The sequence below is a fragment of the Tubulanus polymorphus genome, chromosome 1 (genome assembly GCF_964204645.1).
Source record: "Tubulanus polymorphus chromosome 1, tnTubPoly1.2, whole genome shotgun sequence".
NCBI lineage: Eukaryota > Metazoa > Nemertea > Palaeonemertea > Tubulaniformes > Tubulanidae > Tubulanus > Tubulanus polymorphus.
Window position 1 is genome coordinate 3,114,262 of NC_134025.1, and position 23,006 is coordinate 3,137,267.

The 23,006-nt window shown below is 37.3% G+C and overlaps 2 protein-coding genes across 3 annotated transcripts; one reads left to right on the forward strand and one right to left on the reverse strand.

Annotated features, from left to right (window-relative positions):
* Nucleotides 1-140: 140 nt before the first annotated feature.
* On the reverse strand, nucleotides 141-18,031 carry LOC141902124 (cilia and flagella-associated protein 47-like). Of its 2 annotated transcripts, XM_074789767.1 has the most exons (54): nucleotides 17,880-18,031; nucleotides 17,601-17,755; nucleotides 17,316-17,523; nucleotides 17,178-17,224; nucleotides 16,456-16,687; nucleotides 16,182-16,351; nucleotides 15,988-16,093; nucleotides 15,633-15,918; nucleotides 14,998-15,370; nucleotides 14,772-14,924; nucleotides 14,586-14,689; nucleotides 14,421-14,503; nucleotides 14,242-14,338; nucleotides 14,059-14,162; nucleotides 13,853-13,965; nucleotides 13,633-13,766; nucleotides 13,411-13,521; nucleotides 13,197-13,327; nucleotides 12,771-13,103; nucleotides 12,625-12,693; nucleotides 12,464-12,545; nucleotides 11,908-12,005; nucleotides 11,000-11,281; nucleotides 10,710-10,908; nucleotides 10,429-10,627; nucleotides 10,254-10,345; nucleotides 9,987-10,116; nucleotides 9,800-9,899; nucleotides 9,307-9,481; nucleotides 8,917-9,160; nucleotides 8,585-8,833; nucleotides 8,286-8,508; nucleotides 8,009-8,210; nucleotides 7,826-7,923; nucleotides 7,374-7,625; nucleotides 6,550-6,813; nucleotides 6,128-6,419; nucleotides 5,514-5,765; nucleotides 4,942-5,204; nucleotides 4,757-4,856; nucleotides 4,430-4,632; nucleotides 4,204-4,347; nucleotides 4,010-4,128; nucleotides 3,716-3,919; nucleotides 3,511-3,537; nucleotides 3,125-3,266; nucleotides 2,764-3,047; nucleotides 2,464-2,680; nucleotides 2,227-2,383; nucleotides 1,915-2,143; nucleotides 1,424-1,686; nucleotides 1,165-1,336; nucleotides 714-1,044; nucleotides 141-631 (listed from the first exon to the last, which is right to left on the reverse strand). In XM_074789767.1, exons 1-54 carry the CDS (start codon nucleotides 18,027-18,029, stop codon nucleotides 410-412), a joined length of 9,669 nt encoding a protein of 3,222 aa, XP_074645868.1. In that variant the 5' UTR covers nucleotides 18,030-18,031; the 3' UTR covers nucleotides 141-409. The 2 variants fall into 2 exon arrangements, with proteins under 2 accessions (XP_074645868.1, XP_074645875.1); XM_074789774.1 differs by lacking the exons at nucleotides 15,988-16,093; nucleotides 16,182-16,351; nucleotides 16,456-16,687; ... (2 more) ...; nucleotides 17,601-17,755; nucleotides 17,880-18,031 and adding an exon at nucleotides 12,314-12,331 and having other exon boundaries at nucleotides 4,430-4,635; nucleotides 15,633-15,880.
* Nucleotides 18,032-18,504: 473 nt separating this feature from the next.
* On the forward strand, nucleotides 18,505-20,579 carry LOC141909563 (dnaJ homolog subfamily B member 13-like). The gene is made up of 7 exons (XM_074800025.1): nucleotides 18,505-18,672; nucleotides 18,770-18,876; nucleotides 18,984-19,145; nucleotides 19,240-19,397; nucleotides 19,473-19,605; nucleotides 19,956-20,127; nucleotides 20,365-20,579. Exons 1-7 carry the CDS (start codon nucleotides 18,605-18,607, stop codon nucleotides 20,516-20,518), a joined length of 954 nt encoding a protein of 317 aa, XP_074656126.1. The 5' UTR covers nucleotides 18,505-18,604; the 3' UTR covers nucleotides 20,519-20,579.
* Nucleotides 20,580-23,006: the final 2,427 nt, after the last annotated feature.

The following is a 23,006-nucleotide window of genomic DNA, read 5'->3' on the forward strand; positions in this document are numbered from 1 at the left end:
ACACTTCGCAGCAATAATGGGTAGCTCCGAGAATTCGAATCCCAACATATCAACCACTAGTCAAAATATCTATGTCAAAACCAATAAACTAACATGAAGCTTTTTAAAATAACATCTTTCAATTTATTTTTCTAACTCATTTTGCTAAATTGTAATCGCATGTTTGATTTTTAAGACTACAAAATATAGATATTACTAGGACGGATAACTCAATTTTTCTTGACTTTTTTGTGTAAAATTAGTATATGTAAAAACTCAGTCAGCTTAACAATGTTTCTGATATAATCCTCTTAAATATAGTCAAAAAATCTTCTAATCACACGTGAAAATAAAATACAAAATTATAGAAATATAATTGCAGATATGACAGGTTAATGGACGGAACATCAATAAACAGATCACAGAAATATTATGGATCAATTGTGTCTCTTAAAAGTTGTGGTCCTCCTTTGATTGGAGAAGAAACTGCAGTAGTCAATAGTTTGATATTTTCTCGAATGTAGTTGATTTTTTCTCCTCTGTATCTCGGATCGGGATGCGGTCCTTTCATCGGTGGTTTCGAATTCGCAGTCGGTGGCGCATAGTCCGGTGGTATTCCACGAATCATATAGGTCCACTGCATGTCACTCGTCTGTGAAAAACATCAAGAAAAATATAAGATCATCGTAAAAAATTCCGCTCTTTTAACAAAATGTCAATCATCCTGGACCCACCTGTACAACTAATCGTCCTACATAAACTTTTCCATACATGGCAGGAATGAAACCAACTTGAATCAAAGTTCCTTTCGTACCAACGGGTGACAGCTCTCCGGACGAAGGTGTTACAGAAAGTTCTGGATCGCTACCGGCCAGAAAGAAGGCGGTAAATGGAGTAGGATGTTTTTCTTGACTCGTCAATCTGAACTGTACGCCGCATTCCTTATACAAACCAACAGCTTCAATAGTAATAACATCATCGGGCGTCGGTTCAGTGGCTATAAAACGAACCGGGAAACGCCAAACACCACCAGTAGCTGCTCTTACAATAAGTTGAACATCATGCCTGAAAAAAAAAACCAAGAGAAATCTTCATTAAATTGACTGTGGGTCAAATTCTATAGTCGGAGGACAAGAATTAAAACTCGTACAAATTGAAAAAAATCTATTGTCTGTGAAAACTTACTTCATCGTCTTGTTCGGAGAAAAGACAACGTGGAATATCAGGATGACGAGTCCACTGATTTTGTCTCTTTGTTTTCTAACGAGACTCAAGGCTACAGCGTTCTTCAGATTTCTATCGTCTTCATCATTGCCGTACACAAATTCATAGGTAAATTCTTCGGTGACTGAAATACCTGTACAAACACATGATAATTAGCATTCTATCAGAAAAACTAAAGTCACGTTCCGAGTGGAAGTTTTTTCTAAGGAGAGAAACATACTTTCAGAGACGACGACACCATCAGGAGTATGAGGAGTTTCATCTTTCGGCGTAACAGCACGAGCGCGGATACCACGCTGTGCTCCCGCAGCACACGGTGCTACTCCAGACAGCACGACCTCCAATCTCTCTTCAGCTCTGTTTCTAGCCTGACATTCTACTACGGCCGGTTTCTCCTGGACTGGCTGAGCTTCTGGTATCCCTTGTATCGGATACAACCATTTGATTATTGGCAGATCGCTGTTTACAGCTCCGGGAGCAGCACTACAAATAGAATAATAACATCAGGAATATAAAACCCCACTGAAGATGTCTATCAGGATATAGTTGAATCATTGAAAATAAATCATTTACCACCGGTTAAGGAAACCTTTTCAGACTAGTTTTTCTGTCTTAGGTGGGATTACAACACGGACAGTGTTTAAGCAATGGTTATAATGACATCTGTGACACATATTCATACAATCCATTGAAAAAGTAATTCATACATACCCTTTATCATACTTCGGCATGTACTTCCAGTTGGAACCATCATATCTTCTCACATTCAATACGCACAAAGCTTCGTATAGGATCATATCATCAGGAGCAAATGATACCGGTATATCTAGAGTTGACTTCGGACCGACGCGAACATTCGTATCGTTCTTCAGTAACAAACAGAAAGCAGAATCTTCTCTTTCTTTACCATTGAATATTCTTTCATACTGTTGCTCTTTGTCTGAAAGAGAATTAAAAAGATGATTATTATGATGATTAAAGTGAAATGCAAGACGCTGAGTAAAGAATTAATTGAAGTTATACCTTTCAGTATGACATCGACCAATACAGCTTCATCCATTGGATTTCTGAATGGAATGATTATAGTCGTGTTAGAGCCTACTGCAGAGTAGACGCTTACAGGATCTTGTGGTTGAGGCATTAGTCCACTTCCACTAGCGTGAAATACCCATTCTCCGAGCTGAAGATACATAGAACAAGATATCAGTTGAATTATACCAGCTGTGTATTGATCATTAGAGAATCTTTCTGTAATTCTACCTGTTCACTGTGGAAAATGATATCAGTCTCGTGTCCGTTTGGTCCAACATAAGACGGCATGAATACAACTGGAATTTTCAGTTTAGTATGAGGATGTAGAATCAGTGATTTCTCATTGTCGCGTTCCAAACGGAAATTGTTTAAGTTTGTCACATAAGGCAGAAGTTCTAGAGTTTCTTCAGTTGGGTTGTCTAGAGTAATATGCTGGCGATCCCACCTACAAAACATTCACAGATTTATGATTATCATACATGACAAATCTAAGATCAGTTGCAGCTAATAGACTTTTATGATTCGTACCTTCCTAATTCACATTCCATATGTGAGATAGTCGTTGGAACAGGATTTTCTGCTGTCAGAACCAATTTGTACCAGAATTCACCGGTTAACTCATGGAAAAATGTCAAATTTCCAACAGTTTTGCCGATAATTGTTGGAGAAAATGTCAATTCGTATGTTCCACGAGTTTTAGGTAACAGATGAATACTATTTGAACCTTTGAGGTCTCTTCCATCAATTTTGGCCTCTAAGTTAATTTCTTCATCGCTTGGATTGTTTACACCAACAGCAAGGATAGCTTTTTTCTGCAAATCGAATAAACATAAGCTATTATGCATAATTCCGATCAATAAATGATATGACTGATGTAAGTTACAAGTACCTGACATGCGCATGTGATCTCAATAGTTCTTTCAGGTTCGGGAGGATCTACAGTTAAATCCACGGTATACCACACTCTGTAACGATCTTGACTTTCTTCATCATCTGATGTAGGTATTTCATCCCCATCACTATCCACTTCACTATTAATCAAACATACTCATACATGTATATTTCACAAGATAAAATGAAGCAGTGGACATTCACATGAGTTAACAATGAGAAAATCTATTTTGGCTTCAGTGCCACGATGAAAGCTGCAATAAGCATAATGTATGTTTATATATTTGAAAGCGAAAAGCAACAAGTTTAAATGAGGAAAATTGTGTTGATAATGAATATTTCAGTAGTGTGCACAGAGAATATCTGTGAATAAAGAAATCCTACCCATCTATCACCGGCATGCTCTTGTCACTAAAGGAACAGTTTCATAAGTATTTTAATGATCTGAACTAGGGATTGAACTAGGGATTTAACAAGCACCAAACGTGAATCTATTTTCTGATGAAAATTTCGAGAAGAAGATCATGGGTGTGCCTGAAGGAATTTTTTGGTAGAGAATTTCGAGATGAATTCATATTCATATACTTACACAACTGGATTCTTGCCAGCTACAAAACTGACGACCCCGTTGTACGTTCCTCTTTTTAACGGAGTAAGAATGAGATCGTAATCCAATGTTTTACCGGGCCAAACAGACGCGACCAGATTACCACTGACCATCGGTAAATCCGTTTCAACATGATAATGAACTTTCTTTCTGGTCACATTCGGAAGTTGAAGTCTATGTTTAATCCTGAAAGAAGAGAATAATGAAATGAATGAGTAAATTGAGCTTTAAAGAAAATGAATTCTAAGGATATTCAATGAAAACAGAATGATTTACTGTTGTTTTGCTTGACATCGCAGTTGAATATGGTCGAGGGCTAACGGTTTGGTAGCTTTTCCAGACAGTGTGAATACATGTTCAGTTCCATCAACAGTATTCACTAGTTTCAGTTGACCCTATAAATACACAGATTTCATATGTTCACGTAGAAATACTATCAGCGACATTTTCTACCGGTAGTCATTACTTACTTTGCTATGTTTCTCATAGATTGGCTTAAACATCAGCCTATAGTTGACAGTATTACATGCTTTCACAAGTATAGACGGAGGACCAAAGAATCCAGGACCAGTGATACGCGCTTCGAGATTCCAGTCATAGTTTGTGTGGTTTACCTGATGATCGAAGAAATGTCGATGATCAAAATGTTCACAATACGATATTGATCATAGAAAAGAAAATTGAATAGGAACTTACAATTGGAATTTCCTGCGTAACGGACTGTTGGACTGGAGATGTAAATTCAAGTTCAGCTGTACTACCTTCAGGTACGACAGTGCATTCGATACGATGTACACGTACATCATCCGGGGCTTGAAGTGATAATGTACATTTGTAATGTCCTGGTTTCTTCGACATGAATTTCACTGGAAGCTGAACCGTTTCTGTTTTGTCTCCTCCTGCTAATAATTGAATGAAACCTCTAATTTTTGATGTTAAACGTAGTAAAATTGAAAATGAACGACTTTCAACCGAGGTGTTAACATCAGATCCAGGTGATATTGCTGACGACATTATTATTACCTTCATGTTTTTGCAGATTAGGCAGTGTGATTTCAGCAGGAATTACAAACAGATCATTGTCAACTTCGACTTTGTATCGAGTACCGGTTGGATCTTTAGTCTAGTAATCGATAAATTCAAACACATTTCAAAAAGAATTTTCTCATAAAAACATAAATTAAGATTGTATCAGGTTCTACGCTAACCTTTGCTAATTCGATAACTTTGTTTGGATTATTTGACAGAAGTGAAATAGTTTTCGCCGTAAGCATGCAGCTTTCTAAAGTTCCCGCAATACGTCTGCGCTCTCGCTCTTTTTCTGTCATGCGTTGTTGAGCAGCGATAAGAAGTGCTTTTTCTCGTTTAGCGTTCATGATTGGAATGTGCAGGTTCTCGATTAGCATTTGATTCACTTCACATTTCCAGTACACAACGCTATCATCACCACCAAATTTTCCATGACCGCTTCCTAAAATATGAAGAGAAACACCGTAATAAAGCCTGGCTGTTTTGCAATTTCTTCATAGTCAAAATGAATTGTTAACTAAAGAAAAGCCTTTCAGATTCATTTCTTCTTTGGGATTTTCTATATTATCAATGTAATAAACCGATTAAGGCCCGCAATCATTATCACAACTAAAGGGTGGTAGTAACTAGCCGAAATATTTCTATATTCTAATGTAATAAATTTTTTTTTGTCTATTTACAATTTTGGGAGTTTTACACTTTAGTAAATCACGTATATTGTGATTTCAAGTGATTATTTAAAACGTAGTACCTGCTGCAGCTGCACTGCTGATTCTAACTGTATGAGAAGTTGCTTTGAAAGGTATTACAGATGGAAGCGGTAAAATCGCGTGAGCTTCAATCGAATATAAGAATTCTCCGATATCTTCGTTGATGAAGATTATTGAACATTGACGTTTTCCGGCTTGAAACGGAAGAAATTGTACGTCGACGATTTTAATCGATTTCGCTTCCAAGTCGACCGAAGTTTCCGAACAGAAAAACGCGTTCATCAGCGGTATATCTGAAACATCATGAAACATATCCTATATGATAAAATACAACATCAGATTGGCCACTTTTATCTGACTTGCTTTTCCCCTGACTTTCCCCTGACATGCACATTGTTTCTCCGACTTGATCTGTAAAGAATTCAATCAATACATACGACATAGACAAAACTGTTTGATTTTTACATGTGATCTAGCAATCTCAACAAATTTCCCTGACTTTTCCCTGGTTTTTAGCATTTTTACAAAGTTCCTCGACTATTCCCAGAGATTTTAAAGAAAAGAAAATTCCCTTTGAAAATTCCCTAACTTTTCCCCGGTGAGTGGCCACCCTGTATCAAATCTAGATACAGAACTTAGAGAAAGAAATAAATACCATCATCCGGATTCTGCTTGATCATCAGCGAATCATCGGCTGATCGATTACTAGGAGGTGAATCGGCGCCATCTTTTTTCTTCTGTTGCCCGTGATCGGTACGCGATGCGACCTTCTTCAGTTTTTTCTCTTTAGGTTTCATCAGATTTTGTGGTTTGCTCGGGTCGTTGAAGTTACTGTCTTTAGCTTCGACGAGAACGATTCTGAATTTGCCGCCGTGGGGAAAAGGATTCATCACTTCAACAGCGATGTTGTGAAGCTCGTAACAATGCGATTCACATTTCACAGTTGTCTAAAAAAGTAATTTGTGGATAAAATATTATCTGATCCTTTTAAAAAACAAAGACAGTAGCCTCTGTTTACCCTGAGCAAATAGCAAGTTTGACTATAATACAGCATATTCAGTTCGTTCATAAATGTACCTTGGGTGTGATGCTGTTTATTGCTGATCGTAAGTTGAAAACTAACGTCGATCCCAAGGCAGAACCGATTCTTCTCCCGGTGAGTAACATCACTGCTTCAGCTGGTCGTAGGAATCTACTCGTGAATTCGACGGATAAGTTCAGATTGCCGCGCGGTGAAATCGTTATCTCGTGGCCTTTCGGAATTCGAAAATCTTCGGCATCTCTTCCGGCGATCATCGAGTGGTAAACGAGGGGTTTATTCGACGGATTACTCAAGCGAACCTAGAAAGTGTGAATGAAATATTTGAAAAAGAAGCCCAAAAACTGGAATACATTGTTCCAAATCAGGCTCAGATCCTGGGAATATCAACCGTATTGCCAAATTACCATATTGTTTAAGCATGTCTAAGTGACCTCCAAAATAAAGTTTTTTATTCTTATTGACTCTTATTGCCCCCTTAATGCTCTAGAATAGACCTGGATTTCAAAATTATAGACCTGTTTTCTAATGAAATATTTGAAAAAGAAGCCCAAAAACTGAAATACATTGTTCCAAATCAGGCTCAGATCCTGGGAATATCAACCGTATTGCCAAATTACCATATTGTTTAAGCATGTCTAAGTGACCTCCAAAATAAAGTTTTTTATTCTTATTGACTCTTATTGCCCCCTTAATGCTCTAGAATAAACCTGAATTTCAAAATTATAGACCTGTGTTCTTTAGCTTCACGCCTTTGGAATTTGTGTTGGCTAGGACACTGCGAGTGTCTCTCTTTCAATACTGTCTAGCTTTGGATCAGCCCCTGCAAATGTTTAAGCGCCTTTAGCTCCATAAACCTTACCTGTCGCATACATGCTGTATGTAAAGCACCGGTGAACTCTATCGTATTTTTCGATAAATACTGCGGCATACGCTGATACAGATGTACGCACAGTAACATCAACGCTATAGGATTCGGATCAGTGATGTCGATTCCCTGGATGTCATATTCAATACCGATATGTCTCAATGCATTAACAACCTTCAACGCGTTATGCAGACATTGTTCGGCTGTATTTGGATGCGTGTACATATCTTGTAAATGGCTTCTTATCTACAACAATCAAGGGAAATTCTCATCATCGATGTTCTTATCATTCCTGAAGATGACGATTAGGATATACATGTAGTTGAAATTTCGAATAAATATCAGTTCAAAGAAACGTTTCCGACTATTTCCTTATGGTAGATTGAGATTATATATCATTTAGACACAGTGTTTCATCAATGGTAATAAATGTTGATATGACTTACAAGGAATGGACAGTGGGCTCCTAATACAGCACCGATGACGAGACCATCGAGCAAATCGTAATCAAAATTCACAATCCAACGTGACGGCGGAACTCCTCCTGAATGAGATTAATAATACGACCTATTAGAAAAACGAGTTCACTGGAATTCGGTGGAAGCGTCTAAGGAGTATGAAATACAGACCTTTCTCACACCTATCCCAAATACGTTCACGGAATTGTTCATAAACATGATTCAACCAGGATAAGAGAATACGCTCGGATACACTGTATACATTACTACACAGGGGATCAGGATTGATTGCAGTCATTGATGAACCGGTTCCACGCTCCGGTAGCTGCACTGATTTAAACTGACGCGGTGTCACCTTTGAGAATACCAAAGTCTAAAAAACAGAATGTGTAGATGAAATATGCGCCCACATTTACCGAAATATGACGTTATGATTGATTTATTTTACCTTCAGAAGTTGTAAAAGAATATCAGTCCAGGCACGTTTTGAAACTGCTTCAAATAACTGATCCTCAATTGCTTCTTCTTCCACTGTTAGAACCTTATTTTCCACGATTCCATCTTTGTTCCTTTCATCTTCGAGGGATCTTTGGAACAATAACCACTGCTTATAATCGTTGAGTTCCATCAGGTATTCCGGTTTGATTGAGGCGACGCAGGCTCCCTGGCTCCTAAAACAGAGTTCATCATTCGAAATATATACAGCACACTGCAATTATAGCAAAAGCAAGAGATGACGAAACTTACTTGAGGAATGTCAGCAGTGTAGCGTGTTGCCAGTAGATTTGCTTCGAACGTTCTATCGGGTTTGATGGCAACGGAGAGTTAATCGGAATACCGGGTACAGGTTTACCGAGAAGATGCCCGATCATATCATAAACGGTCTTCACGTCTTTCTTGCCGCTTTCAGAACTTCCCCACGCAGCACTGGCCGATCCATTTGTCATAGAACTCTTCGATTTCTGTGGCCCTTCGTCACCATTTTTTGAAACACCTCTATCGAAATATAGATAAAGCCATGACATATAGAGATTGCTAACATACAATGCTAACTCAGTAGTGCGTGCGATGAAACGTACTTTCTCAGAGACGTTGGAATAGTGATCGGATTTGGACCCGTTGGCCAACCATGAGCAGAAAACCATCGCTGAGCGGCAAACATGACTTCCGTGTGAAAGATGCCTTCTTCGGAGTCTTCCTCCGGGAATAAAGCTGAACCAAGCGATCGCGATGTAATATCCTGTCTGTTATTACTGTTACGATCTGAGTTTGATAACAGTTTAATCAACGCTCCTTCCCGCGGTGTACTCGGGTATGTCGATTCTAAAAAATATCCGTGTACCAAACATTCACATACTATCACAGTTCAACAAAGTCATGTCTTTTAGATTTCTAATAATAATTGCAAAACTTAGTGTGTATTTCTATGCATAACGCATAATTGTATCATTTGGAGCTGTATTATTTACCGGTGACACTGTGACTCGATTCATAACTAGAACTCGATATCTGAAACTCGGTACTGGTCGCACTTGTGCTCGGTCGACTGCCGGGACGAGGTGGTGACACACACGGTACAAACACAGCCTCACCAGCATTAACACTTTCTGCTGACATCGTTCTCCTGCCTTTTAATGACAGTCCCTGAAAATATAGCAATCTCTAAATGATAAATTTGTCGATCACGGAACACAATAAAATTTGTTGAAAAACCATTGGTAAAAACACTATATCCGTGTTGAGACGATAATGTGTAGAGAATCCTACATTAATAATGAAAAAATAAGTCCGAAAATGTTTCCTAGAGCTTGTAGTTTCGACTACAGCATTCCTGGAGATGACTTTTAGAAAAAGTTGAATAAACTACCAACTCAAGGTAACATTAGACTCTTTGCATTCTTATTGTGGAATCCTCTACATAAAATCTTTGTTAAAATTAACAAAGTACGGGCAGCTAGATACCTGTTCACAGATTATATGATGGTCAGTTCGATGTTGCGCAATAAACGGATAACAAGTTAATAAACAGTTATCTGATGTTGCAGTTACCGATATCGAAGCGCTGAAAATAGTAATGTTTATCGAAGTAAGACCAGAAAAACCCCATCATAAGTGCAAGAATTATATTGGAGAATTACACAAGTCACACCTGTTTCCATCTGAGTCAATGAACTTGAGCATTTTTGAGAATGAAACAGGTTTCGGACTGGAGAATGTCAGTTTACATTTTATAACGCACGGTTCTGTTTGACCATCATCTCCACAACACGGTTGAATAACTAAACATGAAAAACAAATGAGAAAGATAAGAATGATGAATCAAGTAGATCACAATATCTGTAATGAAAGAATAAATGTGTACTGAATCATAGAATTAACTAACAGCATAAGAGATCTACCGTAGGATAACACTTACTATTCCGGCTTAGGAAGACGACTTCCAGGGGTGATATTTTGCTGCCATCCTCGCATTCAACCTGAGGATATTCAATCTCGAATTCCGTCGCCCTGAAAATATTACAGAAATGATGAAATATCGATGTCTATGAATATTTCGACAAATCATCAGCTATTTGAGATATTCATCTTACTTTCGGTAATTCGCAGTGAGAATGTTGAATTCAGCTGAGACAAATGTTTGAAGCGGAACAGGAGTAAGAACGATCGCTAATGGATCAAACCACATTTTAGGGGCTTTCAGTTGTCCATACAACTCAAGCATTGTATACGGGTCACAGTATTCATTGTTGATACACAATGGAACAGTACAATGAAACGTGCCAGGCTCACCTACAACATATATACAAGTCCAGAACATCATTTAAGGAAAATCTATTGATAGATTACTTTCATGATTCAAATGAAAACTAACGTGGACAAAATGCTGCAAAGAGTTTGAATGTTTCACCAGGGTCCAAGTATCCAGTTACACCACCCATCCCATGCGTTTCAAAGGGCACACCGTTCCCATGTCTGAATTGGAAGATTCCCGATTCCAGAGCCTTATTCGCTTTTGAGAGATCAACGGTCCAATTCACTCTCTTATCGCTGTTATTAACAAGTACTGTACACTGAAAAATAATCGAATAATGAAAATTACAATTGTACAAATTTAACGGAATCAAAAATGTAACATTCAATTCTCACGAACGAAAACGATACCTTGTTTTGATAGCTTTCACAAGCTGCATTCATATCCAAGAAATTAGCTGGCAATGTAAATTCCAGTTTATTATGAGATAGTTCGAGAGGTTGTCGTAAAGCGGTGGCAATGATCTTCCTACGCGGTGTAGGTATAGAGAAATAAATCGGACGAGGGTTGATGATGTGTTGAATGCTGTTTTTGTTCGATGGAGCTGGAGTCGGAGGGAATGGAGTCGGCGATGGAGAAGGTGCAGGCGTTTCGTTGATCGTAACCGGCATCACAAAGTCATACGAAGCGACCTGGAGAAGAAATAATGAATTTTTTGAAAACGTTCATTTCATTTATAATAATATGACGTGTCTTATATAGCGCTAAATCCAGCCAGACTTCTCAGAGCGCTTTACATTTTCGGTATCATTACCCAGGCCAATTTTATACTCTAACAAGTATCAGTCATCTCTCCCTGGGAGAGTAAAACCGAGCTGCTAACAAGCGCTCAGGAGTCATCTATGAGGCCAGGTACCCATTTACTCCTGGGTGGAGAGGCAATGAGGATAAGTGTGTTGCCCGAGGACACTACGGCAATGTACGGGGTTCGAACCCACGACCTGGCTTCCCAGAGCTGAACACTAACCACTCGGCCACACCGCTCCGCTTTCATTGAATATTAAGATAAGTTGAAAAAGAAACTTGCAATGCATCACAAATGAAGACAATAGTAAAAACTGACAGTAAAGTGACCGAAACATTCAAAACACCAAAAATGTGCTTTCAGTTTATAACGAAAAATCTCTCACTCCTTGAAAAAAGAGTTCCGTACTAGTTGAAAACTGAGTTTTTGATAAATTTTTTGTGTTTGAACTTTTTGGATTTTCATTAAGAGTTTGATGCTCTATCATTAACGTTAGAAATTGAGTTGACTGACCTCGGTAGGTTTGAAGAAAAGTTCACAGGCTACAATTTCTCCTTCGCCAAGAGTGATCGTATAACAGCCTGGATTCATTAGTGAGAATGTATAATCCTCTGTAAGAATAAATACGAGACACGGAAAACATGATTTATAGTACTGAAAAATCCACTGGAAGGAAGAGAAAACTGTAAAGAAAGTATATTTTACTACAGCTATGAAGCTTAGTTTGAGAGCTACTTGAGACTATCTATAGACTATAGTTTACTTAGAAGTTCTACAAATTTATGTAATACATAGTTTGATACAAATTAAATGAATGATAAAAGCATTAACAAAGCATTTTCTTGAAGAAATTTATTACTTTCTAGTATTTGCTATCGTACTAGCCAGCCCTACAGATATACAACATAGGAAATCTTACCTTCACTTTGTTTTATATCTATAGTGAAATTATCATTAGAAGATGAACGATCAAAATGTGATGAAGATATGCAATATACATTCAATAAACTGTGCTTGTTCATTCAGTGAAGAGATGATACATGTTACTAGGGTGAAATATATGATTTACCTGCAGTTTGGCGATCAGGAAAACTGAGAGTAAAATCAGTATAACGTGATAAATCAAACATCGCTTTAGTCTTGGTCCCAGTCTGAAAACAGTAGAATTCAACGGTGATCGAACTGCAAAACTTATTGATATATAACGTGTGATAATAGAATCAAAATTACCTTATTTGAAAGGAAGAACTTGACCGTTTTACTTGAACCACAATAAACCCCACCGAAACTGATATTTTTCTGAAAGAAGCATCAAATCATAGTCAGGCGAAATGTTTATTATCGTGTCAGACAATCGATAAACTCGTAAAACTTACCAGATCTATATCAACGCACGGAGGTTCGACTGTACCACCCATTCTCAGTTCAACAGTTTTCCATCCGCGAATAGCTATCTGGATACGTGTATCGAATTTCATCAACGCGTCGGGTGTCAGACACGCTTTCAATTCAGCTGTACCGCCAACAGGGATTATACCGTGAACCGGCGTTATAGTCAAACCGGGAAACGGATTCGGATCAATCACCTCGAAGAATCCATGATTCTGACTCGTGTTTTGAAGCAATGCCGATTTCGTCGTCGACAGATGTAGAGGAACCTGTCCGAACATGATTCGTCGATCGATAAACTGCGCGCTCGTGTTTCCAAACTAGAATACAATAGATATATTGAACGATCCCGCAACCGATCGTATTATAGAAAATCCAGCGATCAAGATATAAAAACTACGAAAAAGTTTCACCTTTGCTAAACACGATAGATGAATAGTGTTTCCACCATGAACTTGACAAGAAAACTCTCCATCATCCGGAGCTAAATACGAAGGGTGAAACACAATCTCACAATCCAGGTCGCACCCTGGTTCCACAGTGCCTAAAATGATTACAGTAATTATAGCGGTAAATAAATCGAACTGTTTACCGTACTATCGCGAGTATCCCGTAAAGCAAACATACCGGTGGCTGGCCTTATCGAAAACGCTGTTCCTCTTTCACCGAGAATTGGATTCCATGTAAACTCGGCGGGAAAGTTTAACTTATTACGAAGAGTAACAACTCCACGAAAACCTGTACAAAATATTCTGAGTTATGACATTTAACTGCAAACGAACTGTTTTTACAATTAACCTATTGGATAGAGTGCGTGTTAGCACATTATTATAATTTTCATTAGCTTACCTGCATCTGATGGTTGCCCCGGTGATGGACTAACTTCGATGACGGATTTATTTAGTTCTAAAGCCACAGGGACAACTTCAGCAGTCACCGTAACGTGACTTTTATACATTTTGTTGATTGTGTAGGTAACCGACCTTTAAACAAATTAATATAACATACAATATATCAGCAAATAAATTCATTTCAATGAAAGTTATGAATTTCAACGGATGTACCGTACCTTTCAAAGTGTCCTTTAGTGTTGGATTCGAATATAAGAGGCAAAATAGCTTTTGATTTTGGTGGCACAACTTGAGAAAGAGGACTGGTTTGCCTTAGTTCTCGACAATCGACCTAAAGTAGATATGAATTAGATATAATATTCAAACAACAAACTCGTTAATCGTTAATTTTGTTGAAAGGGAATGTAAATTTTACTATACGTACATCTACAACGACATGTACGAATTGGTCGAGGTTGTTAATGATGTTCAGTTCCTTCATGCTGACAGATCGCAAACAAACTTCACCAAATTCAACTTTTTGAGGACCTAATGAAAATGCCACGGATTAACAGCATTTCTAATCACGATAACGCCAAATATAAACTCTGCAAATTTGAAAACTTACTGATTGTAATATGATGAAGTTCTTGTGGAGTAAGAATACGGCTACAGTCTCTTTTTTCAGCAGCGGTTACAGGTACGGCATTGAGACCTTCTTTAACCTGAAACGGTAACAATGAGTAGCATGAGTACAACCTGTTACAAGTTTATAGTATATTTCAGTGAGTATAGATATGAACTTACTGGTTTTCTCGTTGCATTTCGATCCATAGTTTGTAAATGTTTGCTACTTAGAACCTGGTAATGAGCATTCGGTGGTGTCTTTGCTGAAAATGCACAATTTGTACGTAAATTTCACTGAGTAATGCACATTATCATTGTATGTGATACAATAATTTCTTTACTTACGTCTTGGGTCTGGTTTGATTTCTTCCAAAAGAAGTTTCTTTGGTTGAATTCCGGCGGCAGTTTTTATTCCGATATCAGTTTTATTATTAGTCAAAGCAAATTCTCTGAAAAAGAAGGCAGAATCACGGTTAAAATACATGTACACGTATAGCTGTAGCTTTAAATACAGTTTCTACAAAAATTCACCTCTTTTGGCCGGAATTGTTTCTATTTTCACGCATGTCACTGATGAATTGTTTATAGAAGTCTCGATGTGCTTTCACTTTGGCAGCCTCCTCTTCAGTGTACGCGTAATCAGGATCTATATATGTGTGGCGATCCATTCCAGTGAAAATTGTCCTAAAGAAATACACGCGTCTTTTAGATATTGCTACATGTTGAGAGAAATCATCGAATTATCTGACTATCTTACTTGTATTGCTCTTTTGTATTACTAGGACGTACACTTTGAGCTCTATCATTTGGAAATGCAACTTTCATCGTACGCGAAGCTGTTTTTGCCGATTGAGTTTTATGAAGATCGGTCTCTAACGCGTTCAACATCGCGGCCCTCGGCCTCTTTTCAGCGTTCTCGAAATTAGTATCGACGCAGATACCGACCTCGTTCGTAATCGCAGGGGTGATACCCGCATTGAATTTGGGTGATTTTTTCACCGTGACCGGGTCGCTCTTTCCCAGGAATGCTAACGGCTGGGTGTGTATGACCTCGAGGTAAGCTCTCAATGGATTCACACCATCAGCAACCTGTCCGATTATATCCATCATCTGTATCGTCTTAAACGAACCTGTAACGAGTAACGATATAATATCATATATATTTGCAGATGCTGCCTGCGATCTATTGTCTCATCTACGAGGAAATACTTCGGATTCAGAGATTGATGATCTGAACGTTTTTAGTCTGAAACATCTGCAGTTTGGAAAAGCGCACGGACTATAGACGCAGTTTTTAACAACGCACATAAACACTGGTGAACTAATTTTAAATCTAGAATCAAAATTATGCGAAATTATCGAACCAAGTCCTGACCTTTATCTTTTACTTACCAACTTGATTGGGAGCGAAAGAGAACATCATTTCAATTGATTCGCCGGGATTAATCCTGCCCTTCGTCGGTTTAGCAGTAAAGTGCGCGACTCTTCTGAACTCAAACAGCACTGGAAGTTCGCTGGACTCATTCTTCACCGTACATATACTATCGACGTGTTCTCCGACTAAACACTTGCCGAAATCATATTTCAGGGATGGAGATAATTTCAACTGGACAGGTAAAGCCGTGCCTATCATTGCAACCTCCAAACCTGATGCTGTAATTATGAATAATGATTTCTTCTCGGTAATCATTTAGCGGAAAACATAATTTTTTCTATAACCAGTTCTATGATTTTACTCACATGAAACATTGCTTTTTCCTGTTCCTACGATCTGTAATGCCATGTATAGAGCAAAGTCTTGACGTGGGGGATTTACATCGTGACTCTTCCAACCAACCGAAGAAGAATTCCACCTGTTACGACGATCGATAGAAATGATGAAACTGGATTCGAAATTCACCCTTGAAAATTATATTCAAATTATATTTATTGAACACGTACCGTGGACTGAAGCGGAAAAAGATGGGAATCTTTTCGTAAGCGGCCAAACTTCCCTGGTTCGGAATAACGGTAACTAATGATGTTAATGGATTCGTGGAACCATCTGAATTGTCCTGATTTTCTCCGCCAGTCGCCATTACTGCTAAAGTGGTTTTAGTTAAATCAGTGCCCTGAAAGACAGATTTAAATTGTTGATTAGATTAAAACACAAAATACACAGTACACAATGTACATACATTCAAAATGCAATTACCAGTATTAAGAGAAAACTTACAACTTCTTGTCCTTCTGCAAGATCTTGTAAAACAGCGACAAATTTCACTGGTTCTGGGCTATTGTTGTACAGTATTGCCATTTCAGTTTTATCAGTTCCGTAATATGTGCTACTAAATTGGATACTGCGTAAAGGCTGTTCTGTGTCAAAAGACAGAAGATCTAGTTGTCGTTGCACTACATTGCCTGTTATTCTCATAGGAATCCCCTCTGCATTTGAATCAAATACAACTCTGAAAATAGAATTTATAAAATACAAGATTCAAGAGTCAGATTTATGAACCTTGAAATTTCTACATTTCTCACAACCCTTACAATGACATTTTTCACATTTTTGTTCATGAAATATAAGGTTATTTCATGTTATTTTTCACACTTGTCCAGATCAAAATGCGCAAGGTAAAATAGCATGCGCTTATTGATCATAATCTGGACAGACTAAAATGAATTTTCACAAATTCAACATATGTGCATATATTTTGAGCTCCATGGTATAGGCTTATGGTATAGAAAGGGATCAAAGTATTTTGACAAACATTTTTCTTGAATTCTTCGCACATTTCAGGATTATTCAGAATTTTTTCACTATCCTCTCATTTATCAGTCTTCAACAAATTTTCACATTTTTCATCATGTGTTTACACATCAACCTGACCCCTGATGTAAGTCGTAGGTAAAAATGAGATTTTTCACAATATTCATTGCATCGTGAATTCTGCTTACCGAGCCTCCTCATCGAAATTCCCGACATCTTTAGTCACGTACTCCACCTAAAATATTATCAATGTCTTATAAAAAATGTGCCTTAGATATAAACATTTGGGAATAAGAAAAAAGTTGACAAAAAGTGAAAAGTCTTACCTTTAGAATTTGTGCTGTTTTAGCAGGGACTGTTCCTGTATTAGGAATTATTGAAATTGGCCTTTTGCCAGCGTATTTGATTTTGAAATTTCCAGCTTTTGAGCCGTGGTTAACGATGGATATTTCTCGAGATATAACTTTGCCCGTAGCCGTTACATTACCGAAATTAACAATACCATTCACTTCGAGAGATGGTCGGCAAGGATACCTGAAACAAATATCATATTTCGATGAAATGGTTTCATCATTCAGATTAATTCTATTTCTGTTATAAGTCCTACTCACGCCAGCAGTGGAATTTCTATGACTTCTCCATCAACGGTTAACACAAGTCTATCTTTAGAATCTGTGTCTTCTGATGTTTCATATTCAACAACGGCTGTTACTTCTAATCCCGGAGCTACTGGCTCTTCTGGGTTTGATACTTTCAATGTGAATTTCTGGACAAAATAAACGATAAATTTAGAATATTTTTTGGGACTGGGTTGTGACCAACAATAACTTCCATTAGCACTCAGGGCCTGTAAGTTAGGCCGGAGGACCAACAAGGATGTAAATAATTACCTTAGTTTGTGGCCCATAAAATCTGATAGCTTTGCTAGCTTTATCAATGTTTTTCACAACTATCGTAGCACGTTGAAGGATGTCTGTTTCGGCATCGGAGAATTCAACAGCGGGTGGAATTATTCGAACTCCACAAATGTCACCCTTCATTTTTGGGAAGGGCAAAAGCTTAATAACTTCAAAAAGCGCTTCTTAAGACAAAAATACTTATGATTGATTGTTTACGAAAGGTTTCTCTAATTCATAGCTCCATCATTAATTTCAAGCGAGAAAAACAGAAATCAATTTCACTTATTTCCTGGTTGACTGTATTCTTGACACTGATTCGTTACGGTGCATGGCGAACAAAACGCCTTATTGAACAGATTGTTACTAAATTAAACAAGTCAAGGCGAAACGTTGTTCAAATCTTATTATGAAGTACTTTCTAAAAACCTAATAAATCTATTCAGAACATAAGAGAAAACAAGAATATAGTTTCGTTGGTCATTTTGATTGCTTATGAGTGAATAGATTTGTAGGAAGCGTAGATGAAATGTATCAGATTGCCATAGAACGGCACGAAAACCTAACGCGTCCTTATCCTGTCACTCTTGTTTACGCGTTGCTCGTGGCGACGGCTTGCTTGTTACTAAGCTGGATGTAAACAACATTTACTTCCTGGTTCTCGTTAAAATCGACTTTTTCGGCATTTATTTTATAGCAACGCCATTTAATCGACCAAAATGGGCCAAGACTACTACAACATCTTGAAACTTACCCGCAAGGCAACAGATGCAGACATCAAAAAAGCGTACGTATCTCATAATTCCATTTAAACCGATACTTTTTATATATCAAAGTCAAATTCAATAGAAACTTTATTTGACAAATCGAACATTCATTTTCAGGTATAGGAAACTTGCTCCCAAATATCACCCTCAGAAAAATCCAGATGATCAAGATGCCTATGAAAAATTCAAACAAGTGGCTGAAGCATATGATGTGCTAGCGGATAGTAAGCGTTTTAATTTTTCCAGCAGACCTGCATATCCGCTCCATCAATAGAAGATCTCTACTATCCTCTAGTTTATATCCATATAACTGACTGAACATTATTTCTAGGTAGTAAAAGAGCGACGTATGATCAGTTTGGAGAAGAAGGACTAAAAGGAGGCGTTCCTCATGGCAGTGGTGAGGCTGGTGCTTGGACTGAAGGATATGTTTTTGCTGCAAATCCTGAAAAAGTCTTTCGTGACTTTTTCGGCGGAGATAATCCTTTTCAAGGTAAACGATAAGCAAACGATCAGTTAATTCTGATATCTTTATAGAGAATGTTTTGTGACGTATTGAAATTCAATGAATGTGGATTTAATTGTAGAATTTTTTGACCGCGTGGATGGTGACATGAGTATGAGTTTTGGTGGCCTCGAAGGAAGGGGAAAGAAGAAGCAAGATCCTCCCATCGAACGAGAACTAGCTTTATCATTGGAAGAAGTTTTTCATGGTTGCACGAAAAAAATGAAAATATCACGAAGGGTAAGTAAATGAGTTATTGAAAGAAGCTTCAGTTTGTTTGCTTAAGAAAACTGAATATATGTCGATGTATCTTAGGTAATGAATGATGATGGTCACACATCCAGTATCAGAGATAAGATATTGACAATTACCGTGAAGCGAGGATGGAGACCTGGTACACGTATCACATTCCCTGAAGAAGGCGACCAAGGACCAAATAACGTTCCAGGTATTTGATTTTCAATTTTGTTGAAATATTAATTGATATTTAACAGATTGATTAAACTGTCAGCGTTGTGATGATTGACAAAAATATAGAAATCCCACTAAGAATGAAAATAAATAGTATGTGAAAAGTTTCCTTTTTAGTTCATAGTTTTCCTTCCTAGTTTATTCAATGTTTGAACAATGTCCTAATGGTCATCTTCAGGAATAATGATCATGACTCCTGAGGATGACTATTAGGATATAGTGGAAACACTGGAAAAACTAAAGGTTAAGGAAACCTTTCAACCTCTATTTTTCGTTCTAAGTAGATTTAATATCGAATTGACATTTACATATATTGATTTCTTTCAGCCGATATCATTTTCATAGTTAGAGACAAACCACACGACAGATTCAGTCGAGATGGTGTAAATCTAATACATACAGCTAGTGTACCATTAGGGAAAGCACTCACCGGAACTATCGTTGATATATACACATTAGACGACCGAATACTTCATATTCCTATCAATGACATCGTCAGGTAAATGATTGAATAGATTTCTCAATCTAATCGAACAGAAAACCACAAGATAATGTTTGAAAGTGTTTTTGAAATTTCGAAGTCATATAATTGAGTGGAAAAGTCAAATGATCTTGTAGTTTTTTCTTTATAATATCAGTATTTCTTCAATTCAATTAGACTGTTATTTGTCTTACTGTTACCATTCTCCTTCTAGACTTGGAATTGAATATTCATGTTGATTAATAATCATTTCAGACCAGGATACGCAAAAGTAGTTCCCGGTGAAGGGATGCCGCTTTCTAATGATCCATCAAAGAAAGGAGATCTTCTGATCAGATTTGACGCTCAGTATCCGGCACATCTGAGTCCTGATGACAAACAACTGATTAAACGAGCTCTGCCGGAATAAACCATTCAAACTCTCTGTAATTTTACTGGATTTAAGAATAATATCATGTAATCGGAAAAAATCTGTATATAAATAAATGTTATAATAATAAATCTAATTATTATTTATATTAAATGATTTAATGTTAAATTTACGATGTGTTTGTGTTAGTTCTTGCTTCAAGTCAGGACATTTCCCAAATACGTATTCAGGGCATTACATTTTGTCCCTTCATTCATGGATGACGGGATGAATGAACTCTAGCCTGTCAGTTTTCTTAGGTATCAGAAGATATCAATTGGCATTCAATAATTAAGATGAAATCCCGCCTTCAAAAAAGGAGAAAAAAACTGTTAAAATCAAAATTTTGGCCGTGACCTTTTTTCCTACGTATGTCTTTTAACTTTATCGGATTATATCCTAATAGTCATCGCCACGAATACTATTTGTATAGATATCGAATACTTGGCCAAGGGAAACGTTTGTTTCTTTCGTATTGTGGGATTTTAATTTTACCAACACGGGCAAAGTATTTCATTAAGGTTATCGATTTGTATTTATTCTAATATCGAATATTATTTCATCAAAAATTCAGCGGCGATATTTTTGCTTCGGTTGAACATTTAATCGTTCTCAGGAAAATTCTACAAAAATGACAGCCACCTACGTCTATAGCGTAAATCCATTCTGAGAAGTGTTGTTTGTGTCAAGGAAACATGTAAGTCAAATGTGCATGATTGGTGTTTAGGGAGGGGATTAAGGTGTGTCTCTCTCTACTGCTTATAAGTTCCTTGGCGCATCCCTGATATTTTGTTATGTCATCTCGGACGAACATGCGTCAAGGTAGGGAAATTATTTGTCGTGCGTCTTCTATTTCATTTTGATGCTTTCGAAAATGTACTATCTAAATTACACTTTAAAAGAACGATTTTCGATTATTTATCGTGAAAAGTGATAAATTTCTTTTTTTCCCTGGATTTTGTATTGGATAAAGTATCTAGTTTTTCGTCAGATATATCGTACGTAAAAAATAAGTAGATCTTTTTGACAATTTAGATGATGACTCCACACTGGTAAACAGAGAACAGGGAAATGATATATATTACAAGAATATTATTAAAACGCTTATAAATGTGTTTCTTTTATGAGTTAATGAGATATTTCATCATGATGTTATCGCGCATGTATCATTAGTGAGGTCTCTATATAGAATAACCAATTTAAATATCATTTCCTTTCCAAGTGAATGACACAAAATCGTGATCATGATCTATCATAATTAAGAACAATTTCGTAATAAACGTTATTCTTAATTTACATGCGCGTGATGATGTGAAGTAGAAATGCACTTTTCGATACGTGCATTATGAAGCGCAATAGATGTAATACAATTAGACGAATTTAAAGCACATGCATCGATATTTCAGTGCCGAGATTAAAACAAGATACAAATGAACTTAATATTAATTCATGATCAAATGAAATCTATAGATATACATGTATATAGCCGTGTTGGTAGATGAGGGCACTAACCGAAAAGAGTTCGTTTAAGTAATTTTTGTCGCGTGTAAAGGATCCAGGCCAGTGTCGGACCATAATCTGAACTGTTGAAATTTGTATTGTAGACGCTAGAGAAGTGACTACAGCGTTAACCAGTTTATTGGTAACGTTGATTAGTTTACTGCATTTGTCATCATCATTTCACATTATTGGATTCAACGGGGACTCGAAACTATCCTGGTATCCCCATCATCCTCACAAGAAAAGCGTCCCGAATCCATCTAAGCTGCTGTGGTCTCGTTATCAAAAGAAGAGTGTATCTAACCACGCGTTGAGACATACGTTTAGAGACCTGACCACTGACGCTACCGAATTGATCATTAGAGCTAAATCCACGTTCAAATTCTACGTACGTAATATCCGATAAATGTAAAATGAGCCAACAGAACCGTCTAACGAGAAACGACGTTCAAATATTCTGTGATCATATTTCAGTGCCAACATACGAATATACCAATTGGATTTCCGAACTGCTCGGTATTCGCGTCAGAAATGGCTCCAATGTTTGGTCTTCCTCTAGTTCGCGCTATTCGTATCCCAAAAACTGATAAAATGAAAACCGTTGAGGTAAGATTTTCATGTTTGTATTCTCGACGTACTCAATTTGATGATATGAATTCCGGGTCGACTGACAATCCGTACCCTCGATTTTTAATACAGACTTAACCCCATCTGATCATTAACGTCATCATGAAAACTCAAACAAACCAAAAATGTATGAAGTTCTTTGTAATATGTAGTTGATTTTCTGACCTTTCGTATAACGTTGAATATTGACCTTATCTACGCTTGAGACTAATCTTGGTCAAAGAAGGGATTAGCTTTCTTTAACGGTGATAAGTAATTATGTCCTGCATCTTTTGTGATGAACTCTAGTACACTGTTTTGGGTTTGGCTCTGCAAGATAATCCTGATTAGCTACAAATGTTCACATAAAAACAACGATATT